This window comes from Triturus cristatus, chromosome 12 (genome assembly GCF_964204655.1).
Source record: "Triturus cristatus chromosome 12, aTriCri1.1, whole genome shotgun sequence".
In the NCBI taxonomy this organism is placed as follows: domain Eukaryota; kingdom Metazoa; phylum Chordata; class Amphibia; order Caudata; family Salamandridae; genus Triturus; species Triturus cristatus.
Genome location: NC_140595.1, coordinates 115,294,222 through 115,316,186, shown reverse-complemented (window position 1 = coordinate 115,316,186; position 21,965 = coordinate 115,294,222). Strand labels below are relative to the sequence as shown.

At 44.6% G+C, this 21,965-nt stretch overlaps 1 protein-coding gene across 2 annotated transcripts in view; it reads left to right on the top strand.

The window, feature by feature from the left end:
• The window catches only part of LOC146772802 (SMAD family member 4-like), a 271,678-nt gene that overhangs the window by 28,483 nt on the left and 221,230 nt on the right, over positions 1-21,965 (top strand). Inside the window, exon 1 of one of the 2 annotated variants that reach the window (XM_085639805.1) lies at positions 5,143-5,259. The exons of the other annotated variant lie outside the window; for it this stretch is intronic. Within the exon in view, the coding sequence (XP_085495931.1) occupies positions 5,163-5,259 (97 nt within the window). The 5' untranslated portion in view covers positions 5,143-5,162. Of the gene's footprint in view, positions 1-5,142; positions 5,260-21,965 lie in introns of those variants that run through there. 2 annotated transcript variants of the gene reach the window in all.

Genomic DNA, 21,965 nt, shown 5'->3' with positions numbered 1-21,965 from the left:
GTACTAGTGAGGTGCAATTTTGTCCTGCCCGTATTTCTAGGTGCAGAAGTGACAATCCTAATACTGTCACAAATTGTGGCGCATTATGATCCGTCATCTGTCTTTTCTTGTCACATTGTTGTCAGCACTGCTTCGTAATTCTGGCCTCCCGGGATAACCCCTGTATAGGGGGTCATGATTTCCTTAGGAGCCTGCTTTCTTACCCAGTCTACTTCTCTGAGCTGATTTGCATGCTTTTGGCAAACTCTCACTTCCTCCCTGGCCAAGCAAGTATTACTGTCATGGTCTATTAAAAGGCGCAGGTCCGTTATACCCTGTGTGTGTGTCTGTGTGTGTGTCTGTGTCTGTCAGTTGTACATAATGTCTTCTTGGTTATATATAAGGTAAGAAAAATACTTATAACACGTTTTTATTATAACTTTTCAACATGCTGCACAGCAGCCACACTGCTCTACAACCTAGTTTAAAGACTTTGGCAAAACCATTCACTGTGGCTAAACACTTATAAGGTCCCAAAGGTGAGACCTATTGGCTATGCCAATGCTTGTTTACTTTACTCCTCGCTACCCTGCTTGATGCACTGGGGTGATCATGGTAGGTAATCTTGAATGGTGAGGCTACTAATGTAATCTTGTTGGATGTGGTCACTACTACAATGCTAATATTATTAGTAGTTTGGGATGATTTTCATGTTTCATAAGTAGCTCTTATTACAGAAAGGGTGGCGATCCCTGTGTTAAGTTATTTTGGGTGTTGCAGTTCTAGCTTTAGATCTGATCCAACACCACTGTCCTTTCTCTGCCAGAGAAGTAATAACATTGCAAACATATGTTTTTGGGCTATGTACTAGTACCGTACAGCCGGTGGCTGTGCTGGCTGCAAGCCGGAGGACGGGGATAGATTCTGGACAGACGGCAGGACATGTGCCAGTGTCTCTTGATGCTCTGCCAGGCAGTTACCAGCTGAGATAATTGAGACAAAATAAGCCAACCGGTCGGAAGTTGGTAGCAGACAAAGCCTGATGCCAGGGCGGGTTGGGACTCTGCCACCTTTTCCCAGGAGCAGTGGTGGGAGCAATTGAGGCCACAGGCGCGGACCTCCAGGGAGCTCATAGAGGGCATTATTGGCAAAGCACAAATGTTTAATGTCTAGCTTTCACTGTCAAACTTGAGAACTGGTTGCCATGAGACTGTCAGTCCTATATTAGATGAGCCTGTCTCTGAAAGGACAGTGGTTCAGGCAAAGGCGACCATGTGCCTGTTATGGTCTTTAAAGCTGGTAGGGCTGGGGTGGAGACATCTTATGTTAATTGTCGGATTTGGGATGGGCTCTGCCACAGCATATGTGTCCCACCTTTCAGTCATACCAGTCTGGTGAGGGTTTGCCCCTAGACTGTGCCCCCCAAGAAGCTGGCCTCTACCTGTTCCCTCCACCCTGAAAGTGGAATAATGCCTCCCATCTAGAGGAACTCTAGATCTCCAATGATCACTTCACATGGGCAGTGTTTGTGAGTACCCAAGGGAGAATTTTTTTTACCAGAAGTGTTAAAATGGCACCCAGCTCAGATACAGAAAGGTCTTGAGCTGCTTGCGGTGCACCCCTACCTCTTTCGCCGCAGAGACTGCAGGAGTTACGTTAGGCTCATGCAATGATTGTGAAAACCTAAAATGTCCCCTGAGCATAGGTTGAAGGCCTTGAAAAGCCAAGATGAAACCGCAAAAAACCCTGTCCGTGATAGGCAGCTAGCGAAGCCTCCTGACCGACCTGGTGAAAGGGCCCGGCCACCTTCCCTTTGGAGTGCCTAAGGGCCTGCCTCACTCTCAGCTTTTTTCACTTGCTCTTCCCAATGCTTACATGTTTCTTCTCTTTTTGAGTTTCTGGGATGACCCTCTTAAGAAGAAATCGTTCCATTCAGTGCTTTAAATGGGCAAGTACTGACATGTACTGTGTACCTGCACTTCTTAAATTTGAAAGGGGGAATATCAGCACTTCTCATCAGGGTTGCAGTACTTTTATTCAGAGATACCTACACTGCTCAGGGACTCTGGGATAGAGAGTACCTACACTTCCAAATTTCCATTTAATGCACTGATTCCATGGCACATGGGCAAAGCAATGTCTGTCTCTTAGAGGCGGCAGGCTGGGTCAGAGTCAACTCATTGAAAGGTAGTGGACTTGGACCAGAGGTAGTAAATTTCAGGCTAGTGCAAGAGAGGCCTTAAGTCAACTAGAAACTGGCACCGGCTTCACGCCAAGTGTACTCAGACCTTCCCAAAGCTGATCAAGCTTCTTATCTCTGCGCCATTTTTGAGGTATTCAGGTGTCCGATGGTCCCATCTGGAGTGCTTTCGGTCCCCATGGCGCCTGTGGAATGCTGTATGGATTCCCACCAGAGGGCTATTCCTCTGAGCCAAATGCAATCATTTTTCTGCTCCCAACAGTGCCTATGGGCCCATCAACTTCCCCCCTGGCACTGACTCCGGTCCTGCCGAGACCCTATGGCCTGTGGCGCTGCCAATGCCGGTTTAATTCCTACAAAGTCTATCAAATGTGTACCATTGATAGGATGCTGAGAGACATGTAGGTTTGTGCGATAGGCTAAAATCCTTGTCAACCGTGCCTAGAGACAGGTCAGTCTAGATAGTATACAGTCTAAATGTGCTTGCTCGCTGTGCATCAGTAACAAACCAAATGTACACATTATGATGAAGGGGGTTTCTGTAGCTATAAATGCCATCCTTATGCCATGTAGCGCCTTCGGATTCTGGTGCCTGCAAGCCCAGGTCTTGAGGATTCTGCGGCAGGCGGATATCTTCAACAGCAGAGTGTGTGTGGTTAATATTGTAATGGTCGTGGTTTGGTGAGTGTATCCAGAGATCCCTCGAGGACACTGATTGCTTTGCGCCCTGCCCAGCTTGAGGTACATGATTGAGGTAGCTAAGATTATTCATAGTCCAGCTGTGGTGTGAGTGGTGGTTGTCCCGAAGAAGTGTGTTATATTATGACAGATTGATGTGAGCTTGGTGAGGTCAACCAATAAGGTACCGCTTAATTTAGTTTGATATGTGTACGTGGTCCTATTTCTAATCTGTTGGAAGTGATGATTGGTGAAGGTTCACCACTAGAACAAAATGGCGATCGTGGGTCTTGGGTTCCAATCCCATCCTCAGCATTCCAGCCCCTAGAAGGTCTGTAGAGTGGGTGCCATGAACTTAGTGCATTGTGAATTAAGTCTTCTATCCCTCCACTCTCCTTCTCAATCCAAATAACTAACATATCCACCACTCAAATTACTTTCATATTTCACTGTACTAATTCACTACTAATCCTTTATGGGTTCCGGAGTAGCGTGCTACTTGCCGAAAAAGCGCTACAACGCCTCGTCATGGGTAATAAGCGCTATACATATATGCAATTACAATACGATACAATACTGGAGTGGTTTTGAACGCGTTTGCTATTTGGATGTTGTCACTGAATTGTACTCGTATGTCTTCATCGTTGGTATTCTTCTGCTTAATGCTTGTGCGGCCTGTGGTATGTTATAGCTATATACCGAAACATTCATCAAATCCCTAGAATGGTCACCATAGACTGGCTAATAGTAGCACCTGTGGGTTAAGGTGTTTAGAAATGGCAGTGCAGGGTGAAGCGTTGCATAAAAACATATTATCCATACGGTTGGCACTGTTGTCACCTTGGTGATGCCCAAACATGGGATGTCTGAGCTGGGTTGTGTGCGCGCTCATTGTTCTATCTAATGTGTTCCATTGGCTGATGTCTGTTACTTATTGGAAAGTATTGTGGTGTTTACGGGGACCTCTAAGTACAGGTCGCATCTGCCCAGCTCTGCACTCCGAGATATGTGCATAGTTGTGTGTGTCGATTAGTATTGTGCCTGCTGTTGGCAGCGTGTCAATACTCGACTGTATGAAATGTCTAAAGGGGATACTGTTATGAGTGCAGTAGTATCCGTGTTTAAGGTGTATCTGCTCCTTGTCGTAGGCATGCTGGGTATTCGGTCTAATATTCCTGGATGGGTGCAGGGTGTAGTATAGGGTGTAGACGTTCTCCCCACCCCAATGGGCCGGCTACAAATATGTCGGTGTGAGACATGGAAGGCGCCCGTCTGCTGATACCTCGGAAGCCACCTGGCCGAGCTCACCACTTAGGGCGGAGGAGACACGTGAAAAGGCATCCCTGGGCTGTACACACCCAACCCCGACCCATTCACGCTGCACGCGCCCAAGGAGCGTGTCCGCCATGCTGGACAGTGGTGGAGGAGGCACGGCCACGCCGCCCTGCCTAATGCCTGTGCCTTCATCTCTGGTGGGCCTTTAGCGATGACCCCTTTACTTTGGTGAAATATTTTCAGTGCCACTGGGGGGGGGGGCACGCCGCCCTGCCTAATGCCTGTGCCTTCATCTCTGGTGGGCCTTTAGCGATGACCCCTTTACTTTGGTGAAATATTTTCAGTGCCACTGGGGGGGGGGGGGGATTACGTAATTGTGCAGTCATTGCCTTTTCCCACCGAAATCTGGAATATTCTTTACACACTCCTCATACACGCCGTCGTTGTATTTCTGCATAATTTGCAGACTTTAACAAAACTATTTCAAGGTCAAAGGGATCGGAGGAGGTTTAAATTGCGGCTCATGTTGATTACTGCAGTGAGGCATTTGAGAGGTGGCAGTGTTGCCCAGATAAGGGCAGTAAGCGCTATATAAATACAAATAAACCTCCCCACAATCCTTGTCTTCTTGCAGAAGTTGAGCCTGCTACTTTGCCACAACCTATGTTCTAGTTATACTGCCCTTTAAAATCGGGTAACCCTGGCTTTTAATGGTTCAGCTTACACACCCTTCGCACACTTTCAGACGAGGCTGCCCTTCAGGAACCGGCCACACTCTGCGCTCGGCGGGCAAGGCAGTTCACGTCTGTGATTGTTGAACTTGCCAGAGGCCCGAGAGGAGGGTCTGTCTGTTCATTCAAAGGGACGAGCCCTGGAATAGGACACCGCCAGGAAAGGGGCGTGCCCCCGCGAAACTGTCACGGTGAGCGTCTATGTCCTTTGATAATAGTTGGGAGGTGACTATTCCCCCCCGCCCCCCCCCCCCCCCCCGCTCTTGGCAGCCTCGCATACCGTTGAAAAAGTTATTTTGATGCGTCACCCATTGGTATGTACAGGCGCCGTGCCCCCATGGATCGTGGAAGGACGTGAGAACAGAGGGAATACACCCCCCCTCCCCCAGAAAGAAGGTAATCTTATTTGTCATTTATTTTGTTCGAGACCTTGAACCCTCGGATGCCTTCTAGCATAGCGTCTGCTTTATTTTATCGCCCTTTGTGCTTCGTCATTTTTTAGCCGTGAAACGGAATAGAGGTGCACGACGCATTCAGACTGTGACAGGCCTGTCTGGGTTGATTGCTTGGCTGTAAGATAGCAGACTGGGTTAATGTTCCGGCTGCAGCGATCTCCGTGACCTGACGGTCGCAGGGTTCCACCTATCGCGCCACCTCCCCTTCGGCAGGTAGGAAGTACGTGAGCGCTGAGTGCAGCGCACTGAGGCAGATCTGCTCCGGGCGCCTGGGAAATGTGGAATCGTGGCTGGTGATGAAAGGGTCAGACCGAGGCGAGAAATGATGCATAGCGGCCAGAACAAGCTCCGATAACTGAGCCTGGACTGATAACTCTGCCAACTCCAGACACTGCCCCTCCGCGCCGCTTTCTCACATTGCCCAGCGGTGCTAACTCTGCAAATTCGCATCGTGGCAGCCCTTCCCATGAGTGCTTGCCCCTCGCAGTGCCCTCTCGTGGCTCTTGCTCAGACTGTCCACCCGTGCCAGTTTACACTGCCCACGAATGCCTTATCTCCAGTGCCACCTCCTCAAACTACCTGCTGGTGCTGATCTACACTTCCCACCGGTGAAACCTCCTCAGAATATTCCCTTGTGCCAGCTGTTCTTCCCACGGTCTACTGGTGTCAGCTTCTCATACTGCCCACGCGGTCTCACTTCCGTACAGCGCCCACCAGTGCCATAGGGGTGATCTCCTTACATCATCACTGTCATCGGTAACCGCTCACCAGAATGCCCAGCAGTGTCCTTTTTGCACACACCTGCCTACGCCTACTCACCCAGCCCAGACGTGCCATTGGTGCATCTCGTTACTCATCGTATTGGTACCAGAGCTTCCCTCTTCATTAGCGCCAGTCCTGCCAGCGTCATACGTCACCATGCCGACTCCTCGCCATCCACTAGTGACAGCCGCTGCCACACTGCTCACTGGTACAAGAACCGCACCCTGGTCCATAGTGCCACCTTCCTATTTTACTCTGACTACCGATTCCAGCATCCTGCCTTTCACAGGTTTGCAACTTGGAAGAGTCGTAAATCCTCGCTGCGGTTATCCCAGTTAAGCGGTACTCGTTTTATTATTTCGAAACAATAAAAAAAGATATGAGTGGTCCCTGCGTGACTTGCAGTCCGTACCTTCCAGTTTCACATAACTTTGTAGCGGGTGCATTAACCTCCTGTGCTATCTTACCAACTATCACATTTCTTTGTTTCTTTTAACATACAAAGTAGTGAACCCACAAGCACTACATTCTTAAGAGCAATTAATCACAATAGAAACTCGTAGGACATAAAAATACCTAATACATAAATAATACATGATACAAAGATAAAACCCTCCCCACAACACTAGAAGCTATTATTAAATAGGTCCTTTATCGAGTTCACTCCAAACAGCAAATGCAATTAACTGCGCATGTCAAGTGCTATAATGAACTATTAAAATGGTACATAGTCCCTGGTTATATTTGTAAAAAGCAAAATGGAACAATAACTTCCTAGGCAATTAATTATAAAGCATTTCTGTGTTATAAATGTTATTTTTGGCCAGCCTATCTCTATATCGGTTATCTACAGAATTGAGGCAGCCCATTTACCCCAACATCATCCAGGGAATCTACCTAGTTCTACATATGCTCGTCATCCATGCGGCGCTTTATCCTGAACTTAAACTTGGGAAACTTATATATATATATATTCACTGAAAAAACCATAGGTTTCACACATGTTATAGTTAGCTGTACATTTCACTCGTAAAAAACCAATGAAATTCCCCCGTTATAGTTAGTGCAGGCAACTATAACTCACGCGACCGCAATCCTCTGCTGATGCTAATACTGTATTTAGACACTTATTTGCCCATGTCTTCTTCCATTAAATTTTAGCTATACATATATTACAAATATTTTTTTTTCATAAAGACACATATGTCATCAGCAGAAGATTGAGGTCGCGTGAGTTATAGTTGCCTGCACTAACTATAACGGGGGAATTTCATTGGTTTTTTACGAGTGAAATGTACAGCTAACTATAACGTGTGAAACCTATGGTTTTTTCAGTGAATTTGCAAGGTTTTTTAAATGCTAATTCCTAACTATAACGTGTGTGAAACCTATGGTTTTTTCAGTGAATTTGTACGGTTTTTTAAATGCTAACTTACTTTACGCCATTCGTGGCGTGCGCGCCCAGTTAACGCAGTTCGTCCCGTGCGCGCACGGTGCGCTTCGCGCACCGCGCGCCCACTTTACGCAGTTAGTGCCGTGCACGCACGGTGGTCACGCGGTGCACTGCGCGCACCGCGTGCCCACGTTATGCAGGATGGGCCATGTACGCACGATGCGCTTCGCGCACCGTGCGCACATGGGGGACATATTATGCGCATCGTTGTGAAATGTATTCTTTATTATTTTCATACGTTTGATATGCCATGCACAAATGGTGCCCTTCGGGCACCATTTGCACACGGGGTGGGGAGAGTGTGGATAATTTTTTAAAAAAAAATTTTTTTTTACCGTACGCGTACTGCGGTAAGCGTAATCGGCGATTTTTCGAACTTGGGGACTTGGGGGTTGTTTGGGGACCCGTATATCACTGATGGGTGGTTATGATCTCAATATACTGCCCCTTTAGACATTTTTTGGCTTCATTTATGCTGCCCCACTCAGAGTGCGAGAGAGAAAATGGCGGCCGCCGCTTCCTGGTTTCGGCCGATTCGAATGTTTACTAAGATCTAAGAGCCAATCAGAATCGCGCTCGCGTACGTCACCGTACGCGTACGGTAAGCGCACCGTAAGCGCACCGTAAGCTGGCTCAGATATATATATTGATTTAAAGGCTATTTTCTCAGAATCTACTGAACAGATTTACACCAAACCTACAAAAGGCACTTCCTTGACCTGAGGACTACCTCTCTGCCAAATTTCATTTAATTCTGTTCAGCCGTTCGGGCTGTAGCTCTGTCTAAAGGTCCTATGGAAAAATGCATGGGAAAAACGCGTTTTGGGACCCCCCTTTTATCTCAGCCCCCGCTTGACGAATCCCCCCGAGACTTTCAGGGTAGGAGCGGAGCTCAACGCCCCACCTATTTTGAAAATTTCGCGAGGATTCGTCGACCGGCGCCAAAGTTATTCAAAATAGAATGTTGCGGATTTCCTATGGTAAGAGGGTCCTAACTATAACTATCTACTGGCGACCGCCAGTAGATAATATATATATATATATAAAATATCAGAAACATACCCCAATCGTTGAATGCTTCTGCATATATTACCACATACCCATTTGACCTAGCGCAGAGATTACTGTCACCATATCTGAAGTGGACTTTTATAAGATAACAGGTCTCTCTGAATCATCAAAAACAATATATACCTTTGACTCTTCATTTTTGGCGCTATAATACACAGATTTGTGGCTTTTCCTGACGAACTTTTCGCCGAAACGCGCGTAGAAGACTAATACATGGCCACAGAAGTGTCTTTTTTTTATAATACCTGTAATTTTAATGAAATCATTGTAACAAGTGACTATATACTGTATGTTTGTACTTCACAATTGTGATTTTTTATCTTGTGATATTTGGAAATATCAAAAATAAACATCATTTTGTAATTTTTTAACTCATTTGTGGTTACACTAATTTGACACATTTATAACACAGAAATGCTTTATAATTAATTGCCTTGGAAGTTATTGTTCCATTGTGTATTACCCTGTCCTAGGAATTTCATCTTCTCAAATTCAGGGGGTCCTAGTTAATCACGCATTATATTTGTAAAAAGGACATACACAAAACTCTAAAGGCAAAAGCAAATGCTTGCAGATGGCGAATTAAACATATAAATAACACTTCCTGATATGTTTCACACAAGTGCGTTTTCCATATTGGAGCGATATATTTAAGGCAAAAGAACAAAACATGGTCTCCATCATGTATCACAGCAAGACAGAACGGACAACTTTGGGGCCCTTGTGCTCCTGCAACCTTTGCTGAGGGGTTAACACCTAATGGAAACAAGTCAGATTCAAACTTCATATAGATGTTCTGAACCAAAGCTTCTTAAATTGCTTTTCAGTAAAATTGCACTGGGTCTTAAATAAGCTGCTGACAATTCATTTGTAACCTTGAGATCTGTCTACTGTGCTCTACGTCACTTTAGAAACCTTTGGATTCCAATATCACATTGCTCTCGTGTCTTGCTATCATGTTTACATTTCGGTCAGGCATACATAGAAAAAGGTTTAGACTCCATTGTTAGTTTTAATGCAGATCACAGGAACATATGATTCTTACAAGCATAAAGTACTATTAGCTTTGAAATTGCTTTCAATCGAAGACCGAATTGCTCACGAAAATGACTAAAACAACAGAGAAAAAAAAGTATATAGAATGGAAACAAAAAAGCTTTGGCAAAGAAACGTATTGGCCCATCATCAGCCCTTGTACTTAAGTATACCTTGTTTTAGGTGGATATGCATCTGTGATCAGGAACTATGCTGACACTCACACAAAGAGAACCAGAGGCTGACGTGGGCTGCCACGTTATAATTTATGATTTGCATATTAAATTAGACTGATGAGAGAACTAAAACTGTATCTAGGCCAGACTTGAAAAGATTGCAGACTGCTGCCCGGCTTGAAAGGTCACAGCATAATAAAACATTGGAGACAGCAACCGGGTTTGGTAGAGTAAGCAATAAGTAAAAAGTGATTAGACTGCAGCTGGCATTTGAAGAAGAATTGATAAGGAAAATGAACACATAAACCAGCTGCGTTTGAAGAAGAGTAGGGCACGCAGACTCCGACTTCAAGCAGAGGCATGTGCCTGGAATTTGTTTATTATTCATTGCTGGTAAAACACACGCAAAGTTGCATTTTGCTCTTTTTCAGTCAACAATAGGGAATATTTTGGTATTTTCCTAAATGATTGTTGATAAAGACTTCCTACCCGTTTGCCCTGGTTCTTTCAGTTCCTGCAGCAACCCTGCAGGCTCCAGTAAATACCCAGCACTGTCCTTGCATTTAAACTGACATAACTACGTTTGAAAACCCGGTTTTTAGCATTTTAGGATAATTTCATTGTGTCATTGGTGTGGCTTTCCCTACTAACCGTTCATACACACCCTCCAAGGTTGCTTTGAGGAATCCATTGCAACCTGATTTGGCGTGTGAAGCTGTAATATCAGTTGTGCATTTGTGCTTATCTCACTGGTTCATTAATGTGTTAGTCAGGTATAGTGTATGATGGGTGTAGCCGATGTCTTCTGTTCTTTGCAACAGATTGAGACCTTTAAAGAGGCCATGTTGCACACCTTTGGTACTCTTCTGTGTCTTCGGGCCCCGGGGATCCACAAAGGCCTACCGTCCGGATACTGCTGGAAGTTCTGACTTCCGTGCTGTCTGTGCCTCCTGAATATGTCTTGGGTTTTGCTCTGATGCTGGACCGAACTTCCAATCTGGTACCAAAATCCATGCCTGTCCCCTAGCACCTAGCGATTGACACTTCCCTGATGCCGCAAGAGGAAAAACCCCTTTCTATAATCTTTTCTAACTTTAAGCCAAAATTCGTCTCAGCCCCAATCAAGGTTTTGTTTCGACACAGTGCCAACGCACCTGGCCCCTGTCCAGACTGACTCAGTCAGGACGCCTCTGCCTCAGAGCAGCAGACCAGTCCCCCAACATCTTGGTTCAGAATCTGGTTAGTCAGCGAGCCTCTGGAGATGGTAATGGAAATGTGGCAGATTAATTTTCCTCCACACTATGATGATGATAACTTAGTCATGGAGTTGCAGGAGGCCAGTGGGTTAGGCACTTCCCTTGACACTGGATTGTACTTTCCCACTGGACCATCAACACAGGAGAGTGCCTCCTTTGCCGTGGTAATGAGACAGGCAGCGAAGGTATTTGGATTTACAATTGCCAACTATTGAAGTCAAAACTGACTTACTGACAAAAGTTTTACAACCTTTGTCTGAACACTTATTTCCGTTTAATGAAGGCCCTGACTGATGCGCTTAGGCGCATCTTTCTAAGCTTTGTTCCTGTCCTTCATTAAACAATCTGGTTGCCAAACGTCTCAGACCAGCATCAGATGAGTGTGATTTTATTGATACAATACCATAAACCTGAAAGTTTGGTGGTTCAAGCTTCCACCAGTTGGGTGAACCCCAACTGATTCCCTACGACTCCCCAGATAGTCAAAATAAATTGAGATCTTCAGGAAGCAAACGTTTTCCTCGGGCAGCCTAGCCCGCCAATCAGTCCGTGCCAGCTGTTTACTGGGCAGATATTCCCATGCTCTATGGAACATATGTGGCAAGATCTTGATGGCAGTACCAAAGAATTTTTGGGCCAACCCGTTTAAACCTTCCAGGATGGTCAGGATGCTGCAAAGTATATCATCTGGTTGGACATTACCAATTGCTTGGGCAAAACAGGTGGCATTAGGGTGGTGCTTCGGCGGCACACTTCGAAGAGATCCACAGTCTTTCTACGGTGAGGTGCAAGTTTCTTTAATGGACAAGTTATTTGTTGGGTCTCACCTGTTTGGCGAGAAGTCCGATTCAGAGTTGGTACGTTTTAAAGAATGTCGGGCCAAGATGAGTTACTTAGGCCTTTCCACTTCCGTGAGACAGAACACTCAAACGTTTAACCCCTTTTGAGGCTACTTCAGAGGGTTGGCGTACCAACAACACCAAGGCCCACAGCCCCACAACAAGCCCCCCAGTTCTTTCGGGGTCAGGCAGACGACGCCCAGACCATCAGAGGCACTTCACTTCCCAGCCCTCTAACCCTGCGGCATCATCCTTCTAGCTGCTTTAGTTTGCCTTTACTGGCACATAAACCACCATGTGAGAGGCGCAGGATAAGGCATTTCCTCCAAGCATTTCAAAAGATAATATCTGACAGACAGGTGTCGATTGTTTAATTAGGATAAGCTTTGCCATTCCCCTGCTGCAGCTCCCACCCGCTTCAGAGCATCTTTCGGAGGAGGCCCACCTGTCCATTTTTCTCCAGGAAATGTAGGCTCTTTTGGCTAATGAACCCATAGAGGGGATTCCTGCCCAGTAAATCAGGACTGGCTGTTACTACAGCTATTTCCTCATGCCAACGAACGATGGAGGTCATCGTACTATTTTAGATCTCCGCCTTCTAAACAGCTTCTTGTCGAAGGAGAAATTCAAGAAGCTCTCGCTAGCCCAGGTTCTGTTTGCCCAGGATCTAGGCGACTGATCATGACTTTGTTTCTGCAGAACTCATAATTTCATGTGCACTTCCTGCAGTTGCACAGATGCTACATGCAGGTCAAGATGCCCAGGACCCTTTTCAATTTGCCATGTTCCCTTTCGGCCTCACCTTTGCCCCTCTGCTATTTGCAGAAGTGATGTCGGTGTTCACAGTGTACCTTTGGAGGTAAGGGATTCCAGTTCTTACCTACCTTGATGACAGGCTTTTGAAGGTGTACTTGCTACAGTCAGTCGTGGACCACCTCCAGACAACAGCGAATCTCCTGTTATCACTGGGATTCAATAACAATGTTCTGAAGTCACAGCTGACTCATTCCTAGAGGCTCCCCTTCATTGGAGCCTTCCTTGATATGGTGCAGTTCTGGGCCTTCCCTCCATTGCAACAAGCCCAGGATGTTTGGTCTATAATTGTGATGTTTCAGCCTCGGTCCTGGATCTGAGTGAGACGCCATCAGGATTCTAGGTGTCCTGACATCTGCAACCGGCTCATCCTCCATGCCAGGTGGCATATGCGGGCTCTGCCTTAAGTCTGAGTGGGACCCACAGCAGGGGAATGTGTCGGATCTCATCCAGGTTTTGGAGGTGACTGCATAAGACCTGCAGTGGCGGCTCAACTACAGTTGGACCGACGGCAGACCCCTCTCTCTGCCCTGCCCTGAACTGATTGTGGTGACAGATGTGTCATTGCTAGGATGAGGAGGTCATCTGGGAGAAGTATAGATCAGAGGACTCTGGCCTCCAGTGGATGCCCAACTCCATATCAGCCTGTTGGAGTTGTGGGATATTCGCCTTTTGATAAAAGTCTGTCTGTCATCCATTACAGGGAGGCTGGAGTTTCCAAGAAAGCTCTCTCTCGGGGACACATTCCGAATAGAGGAGAGCAAAGGACTCTTGTACGCCTTACTGTTGCACTACCAACCAGCCCGCAGATCTGCTTTAAAAGAACTGCAGACCAGAATAGAAACCAGCACATCAAAAGCCTTCATAGATGGCTACATTTGCCAAAAAGAACTGACTTTCTTAAATAAAAACAATGCGGTCATTTCGACCTTATATGGTGTTCCAAAAACCCATAAAGACACATGTGACCCCCCCTTGCGTCCTATCATTTCGTCTATTAACTCGCACACGGAACCGCTCTCACAATACGTGGATTCATTTCTCTGTCCTCTTACCAAATTATATCGGGCGTACATCAAGGACACAGGCCACATGATTTCAACTGTGGAACATATGCCCTTTAACAAAGAGAGCCAACTTCTGGTGACATTAGATATAGAGTCTCTCTATACTAATATACCTCAAGATCGAGCCCTAGAGGCAGCTCTCCTGAATAGAGCACAGGGTGAGAGACCCAATACTTTTATCTTGGAATGTTTAGACATAGTACTCCATCACAACTATTTTGAATTCAAAGAGAAACTATATAAACAAGTACAAGGTACTAGCATGGGTGCTTCATGTGCACCGAGTGTAGCCAATACATACATGGGGGAGTTTGAGTTAAAACATATCTATAACAAAATGGCTCCCTTCTATGAAAATATCAACACCTGGCATAGATTCATAGACGACATTTTTTTTATCTGGACAGGAACTGTAGGTGATCTTAAACAATTCATCGAATGGCTAAATCACAGTGAATACAATCTAAAATTCACCGCACATTATTCACCAGAAAAGGTGGAATTTCTGGACATTTGGATAAAAAGCGGCACTGGAAGTATTGAAGTTAGCCTCTATCGCAAGCCTACAGCAAAGAATACAATCTTACAACATACCAGATTCCACCCCTCCTGCCAAAAGGATTCTATCCCCTTCGGGGAATTCCTAAGAATTAGACGCAATTGTACTAGCATACATGATTACAACACACATGCTGAAGATCTAAAGAAAAGGCTCTTACTCAGGGGCTATCCCAACCGCCTCATTAAGCAATCCATGAAAAGAGCAAAGTATTATAATCGTGACAGTCTCATCTCAGGCCATGAAAAAAATCCCATGGAACGATTAGTATGTGTGGTCAATCATACAAACTACAATCAGAAAGTCCAGCAAATACTAAAGAAAAACTGGAAAATTCTAAATACGAATGAAAGCAGCAAATCTCTTGCAAAACCCATAGTGGCTTTCAGAAGAAATGCCAATTTACGAGATAAGTTAGTACACAGTAGAATGCGACATACCAACATTTCAGCTGCACAAAGCACTATTGATGGACTACCTCAAATCCTAGGCAACCATAGATGTGGTACATGCCATGCATGCCCAACAGCCATTACAACAGATACATGGACATATGGAACCAGAGGAGGTAGGCTGAAAAGCCACACAAACTGTAGAAGCAACAATGTAATCTATCTCATCCTCTGTCCATGCGGCCTGGGCTACATAGGTGAAACTGGCCGTGAATTCCGAATTAGACTCTCGGAGCGTAAATCGTCCATCAGAACTTGAAAGGAACACGCACCCATGGTTAAACATTTTCTCGAACACAACCATGGAGAACAAGACCTAAAATGGTTGATCCTAGAAAAAATAATCTCGAGACCAGGACTAGATATGAACAAGTTGCGGAAAAACAGAGAGACCTTTTGGATTTTCCATTGCGACACAGTCCGCAGGGGCCTTAATGAGGAGATAACCTGGATTATTACACAATGACACCTTCCTGCAGTCTGACTTACATGCTCGTACCATCCATGCTGTAATCAGTCTAGCAATTTACAACATACTTAGACTACCTCCTCTATATGGTTGACTTTTGAACCCCACTTTTAGGATCACAGCAAAACCTGGTGCAAAGATTTCCAACTGATTACTACACGGGTGTCTTTGACCTCAAATGATGATCTTATTTGTTCTTAAATGATAATAACCAGAGACTAACTCACCACTCTAACATGGCGCTGATTCTGCCATAGGTACTCTGTGTTAGAACATCAGGGTAAGAACCGCCTTCCCATTTCACAATATCAATACTCCAACTACATCTCTAACCAACTAATAGATATACTTTTTTAGTTTAATTAAGAAAGATGTAATGTGAACTGAATACATTCGATCCTACACGAGAAAAATTAGACACCATCTCCCATCAGGGCGCCACGCCTTGTATGTAGGAATTCTTTGTGGAAACCATGTCTTCCAACATTACAATACTAATATTATATCTATATTCTTAAATAGCCAGAAAGAACTGCTGCCACACTTTTTCAGCTTAATTAACATAGGATGAAGTAAGATCAAACTCCCTTTCAAGATGGCGCCCTGAAACATATGCAGATACACCTCATTCATAATGCACAGGTCCGTAGTCTCGCGAGTTTAGTAATACGTTAAAGCACGTCAGATTCTCACTCCAATTCTTCGACTGATTGGTACGGATGCCCTACGGCGGATACAGGTATGCACTGACTCGTCTCTATGAAGAACCAACTTAGGTTACTATAGATTTACCGATTAGTGTCCCCAGAGTTTTCAGCTAAACTACAGACCCTTTATGTTTATGGGTCTCCATTATATTTTACAAACTTGCCGCTTAGTTCCAACAGAAGCTATACCATCACCTAAGGAATATATATTTCCGATAGACACACGCGCATTTTTAAACAAAGCTTCCTGATACTAGCCATCTGAAGAGACCTCACATATCTCGCTACACTAACAGCAGGTACAAAATACGGTAGATTCAGGTATGCTTTATAGTTCCGGGGTACTGTTACCACGTGTTAGCATGCCATTTAAAATCCCCTATGACATTTTGTCAGTTCACAATATACTTATTTCATTAGCGCACCTGCCTGGGGACCAATACACCGCCATGCAATATTTCCTTTCTTTTTACAGTGATATGCCGTGATCGGATATACCTACCCAAACTAAATGAACAGAATCCATTCTAATATACATAGAGAGAGGAGAACCAGGACTGTTGTCTGGCCCCACCTCTAATTATCAATCCATGTTCTGAAAAGGTAATTAAATACGTGGCACCCGACTGGCCTAACTACTCCATCCTCAATGTTATTAACTAACCTGGTATGGTTTGGTTTAAAAGTCCTTTTATTCCGCAGGATTGCCGCAGTCGATTTTGCAAAATACCTGGAGATAATAAAACAAACCCCTGATTGTGAACGTTCCTCCATATTTTGGCTTGCCAAGGTACTGTGGCCTCCACATCAGTTATAGCCACTAGAACCCCACATCAGATCAGGCTCAATAACTTAAACCTCTTCTCTTCCAGAAAAGATTATCGTTGTACTATTTGGCACAGACGACTCTTACAGCGGGTTACATGCTCTTTGCCTGATGACCCATAAGGTAGTCACTTCAAGCATTACTCTTTAGGCACTGCATGTCTACCCCTGGGACTCTACATCTGGGGTCTCCTGATGGCACCTATTTTCTTTCAATTCTCACTTCCACAACACTAATGGGCCCTACTAAAGTTGGATGATGTCTCATATTTCACTTTAATGTGCACGATCCTTATGGCTCTACCTCACACACATCTATGATGCATGACAGCACTCACTTAGCATAATAGGAAGTAATCTCCTTTGAAATTATTTGCATTCCCGATCATTTGCCAATGCCATTTCCTTTTGTTTACCTTGCAGACACCCAGACATCTTTTTTATATGTATTTCATCCGCTAATACTTGGCAGTTGGTCCTGAAGAAGGTGGTTTCCCACTGAAACGCGCGTTGACCGCGATACTACTAACATTAGAGACATTGAAAACTGACATCTTTTCATTTTGTCAACCTGAGAAATCTGACCAATCTAAGAGTCCTAGTTTTTCTTTTTCTTTCCTTTTTAAATTTTCTTTTGTATCCCTTATTGTATGAATGTAAGTATGAATGATTAGCAAATGCTTTTTTAAACCACAGATGTCTAGGATGTTTTTTCTTATATCAAATATGTAATATGTCTGCACCAAAAATTATAAGTGTAAAACCAAAAAAAATGTTTTTTCTGTTTTAAATCATGTGTAAATCATAAAACACGTTACATAGAAAAAAAGAAATAATAAAAATCGTTTTTTGTCTAAAAAAAACTTTAATGGACTGAATCTATGAAAATTATGTTAAAATATGAAATGTAATTTATCTTTGACATTTTGATTGGGCAATGCAGAATCTTTACAGATCAATTAAATAAGTACATAGGCCGGTTTAGAGGTTTCTACTTTATATTTTCGCCTTACTGTTGCTGCCTTGATTTCTGAAGACGCTCAGGAACGAACATGCCTAAGTCATCTTAGTGGCTCTGGATTGGGCAAGGAGAGAGTAGTATTTGGAAATACTCAACATAAGCATCTCTCCCCGATCAAGCTACCGCTTTAGGAGGACCTCCTGTCGCAGCAGCAGTGCAGGGTCCTGCACCCTAAAGCTGCCCAATCTACACCTCCATGTGTGGAGATTCAGCGGCAGCAGTCGACTGTGTTTAATCTTCCTCCCTTGATGTCCTCCTTGGTGCCAGGCATCGTACTACAAGGATTGTCTATGTCGGGCACTTAGATACGTTTGTAGCCTGGTGGTGTGGCTCCTGGAATACTGACCCATTACAGGCCAGACTGTCAGATGTTTTATTGGTCGTTTTATCTTTTGCCCAGTATGGACTTTTATTGGGCACTGTTAAAAGTTATTTGTCGTCCGTTTTGCCCTTTTTAGGTCTCGCCTGACCCAGCGCATGCGCTGCTCTGGCGAGACTTTTTGAGAGGGCTCCAAAAAGTGCTACCAGGCCAGCCTAGAGCTATAGTGCATGTGCGCGGGCTCGCGCGCCGCGCTTGGCCAAGCTTACTTTCACTTCGCGGCCGCACTTGATGGCGATCACTTTCGCGGCCGCTTGGCATAGCCAATAGGTCTCGCTTTTGGGACCTTATAAGTATTTAGTTATGCAACTTTTGCATGGCTAAACACTTATAAGGTCCCAAAGGCGAGACCCATTGGCTATGCCAATGCTTGTTTACATTTACCAGACCAACTGTCCCGGTTCAAATCACCCAAGGTAATGAGATTTCCGAAAGGTTCGACCTAATGTTTTCTTCCAAAACCCTTTGTGAGGCCATGGGGGATCTTAATTTGGTCCTCAGTTTCCTCATGTGCCATGCCTGTTCTTGGCATCTGTTCGAATGCTATGTGGGCGTCAGTTCGTACGTTCACGAAACACCAGTGCCGTGACAGCAAGGGCAGATGGGGTGGAATTTAGCCTCGTCGGTCCTGCAGGGCTTTTTGGTATGAGCCATTCCACAGGCCCACCACTTTGGGAGGTACTTATTTAATATCTGTTTATAAAGGTTGCGGTAATGCTCTTTCTGGTGAATAGTCTTCTATAACCACCAATGCTCTCACACCCTTTCTTCTCCCCGTTCTGTGGAATGGTCTCTTTTTTCATCTAGAAAGATCCCTATTAATAGATCTGCACTCTGATACCTCTGAATATTGTTGGGCTCTGCAGCCGAAGACGGGGACAGAGTCAAGAATTAAACTGATGTCGGCACACAGGTGTGGCGCTTATATGCGGCTCCATCATCACTTCCAGGGCAGAACAAAGTCACTGTGCATCCTCTCGATGTTAGAGATGGAAGTGCAGGAGCAATTCTTATCAAATGTTCCAGATCCAGTCTGGTGCCTGGGGATATTCTAAAGGTAAGGAATCTGCAGTTAGTTAGAATATCTGCCAGAAAAAGCATTGCTGAAGGGAAGTATCTTGTTCATTCACCACACACATGGGCTTTCTTTGTAGCTCATCGACTTCAGGGATTTGAGGACAGACTTTGGGTCCCTCGTGGAGAGGGTGGTGGAAGAAGTTGGGAGTTACAGTGATTATGAACTCAGATTTTAATACCTTTTTAGCCTCGTCAGAAAACAAACAGATTTCTGCCGTTATAATTAAATTGATGCAGGTTCTATGCGCAACAAAGTTAAACGTAAACCATATATTTATTTAGCGAGAGATTTAAAGAGCGTTGCACATTGCTCTGCTTACAAAATATTTTGAGTTGTGAAATATCTCTTGCCACAGCTGCTTATAAGGAATACTTATGGTGATCATTTTAAATACAAATATATCCTCATGCTCAACCCGTAAAGTATTTTCAATCACAACTCAAAAAGGTCTGTTGGGCTTGACTGTGCTTGTTTTTCCACATTTCATGCCAAGTCTGGTTGTAGTGTTTTTTTTTTTATAACTAGTTAAGTGAGTGCCACAATCAATTATTACATCATACTTTTTTCCTGTAACTCTCTCTCTTGTGGCCCGATGCCGTCTCTCGATCTATACAGGAATCATATTGTGCTAGGAGAGCGTTCATTGTACTGTTCTGATTATTGTGTTATGTCTAGGAATGCAAAGTTCTTCTGTCATAAGTAGCTTCCACCTAGATGTGGGGTCTGACCTTGATCTAAAGATGTGTTGAAGAATACACTTTTGCAGTCTTGCTACAGACAGCTCTACCTGCCTTTCGAGAGATATCATTGTAAACCTTACTCCACTGAGCCAATCCTTGTTCAAGATTGGATAGGTATCACGTTAGTCTCAGTTGTCTTGCTTTATTTGATGTTTTCATCCCTTTCTGTGTTTTACTCGCCCATGGAAGCTTTTTGGTTTAGCTGTCCATTTCCAGTGTTTGTTATAAATCATAGGGTGTGTGTCAGTACGGTGTATGAACAGCCATTTTGTTTGCAAGTTTTAGTTATTACCGTGCATCTATTAATTCCAGATTGATATGTGATTTCTGCAGATGATTAGTAGTTGTTTCCTGCAGTTCTGCTCACTTGTCCATCCACTCTTTACTCTGCTTGAGAAATAATCGTGGCAAGTGTCCATAAAGTCCTACTATTTTTCACTCAGACAAACCCGTTTCACTGTTGACAAGTCCCCTTAGACACATCCACTAATATGTTTCATCATATACATTCCCAGGCCTCTCCAGTTTTCCCACTTCTGCAAAAGAGCATCCCATGCCCACCAGTTCTACCTATTTCTGTCCAAACAAGTCCTGCACATTTCCTTGCTAATTACAAAAACCAGGAGCCCCTCCATTCTTATCATTTCCTACAAAGGAGGATAGCATGGTTCTTGCAAGCTGCAGATTTCCTTTTTGTTTTATTTTTCCTTTTTTATATTAGACAACTCAGATGAGTACCTCGAGGTCCATCCAGTTTTAATGTTTCTTCCACCTGAGGTTCCATGGTCCATCAGCGGTGCCCATTTCCCATTTTCCATTTATGTAGTACCCTTAAAGGTAAAGATTTCCACTCTGGAGAAGGGGATGTTGCCCTGCGTAATTAGGTTTAAGAACGGCGGAGCTTGGACCACCCCCATGCGCATGGTTGGCTGTGCGGTGAGAGGTAGGAGCCCGACACACAGACCTTTATTGTGTATGGCAGAGCCATAGAGGAGTGCACGGTTCCATTGATAGGCGAGATAAAGCAATGCCCTGGGAGAATGGACACCTGTTGGTCGGAGGAGTGCTGCGCCGAAACGCCTTGCCCTGTGCAACACCTCTGCCATACAGGGAATCGGAAAAGGTATCCCGTGGCCATACAAGACAAGCATTTGCAATGCAATAGGTCTTGCATTTTTGAAAGTTAGAGCAATTGGTGTTGTTACTCTATTTAAGAAATAGGCGCCGTACTTTCAGAAGCGTTGCTTGTGCATGGTCAGCTAAAATAGGAGCTGATCTGCCCTCTCTCTACTGTGCTGCCCGTGCTTTCTGCCGGGCCAAACTTTTATTTTGTTATAGGACTGCAACCGGCAACAGTGTGCCTGCGCCGGGTGTGTAATGCACAAGCACCTACCAAGGGGACTGGTGTTGTATACTGGCCAGTGTGAGTAAATATAAGAACCCAAACTGCCCAAAAAGCAAACAGGTAGGACAACATTGTGGGTTGATGCTCCTGCTGCTGAGACTGATGAGAAAACTGCTGGTGAATGGTCTGAATGTGTCAGGCCCCTATATCACTTATTATTTTTCTGAGATTGATAAACTGGACTTTTAGGCTGTTGAATAATACCTGCTACATTTTGCACATATATTGCCTTTTAATTTAGTGCACCTGGACAAGGGCAGCTGCGAAGATAACATCAGTCTTTGAAAATCTGCTCACAACAGCCCCATCTTATAATGAGTGAATGTATTGTATTGTAAAATGTAGCAAGTTATTCCAGCCATCTTCAAGTGGATTTGGGGGGCACATTTTATAAGTTTGTATGAGAAAATTGTGTGTTCCTTAAGGGCAGTTTGCCAGACTGGACAGCCCATGCTCCACTCCTAAAAGCAGCTCTCGCTGGTCCTCTGCAAGTGGGTTTCTCCTGCGTCCTACAGTACCAATCTAGCCTTGCACCTGGAG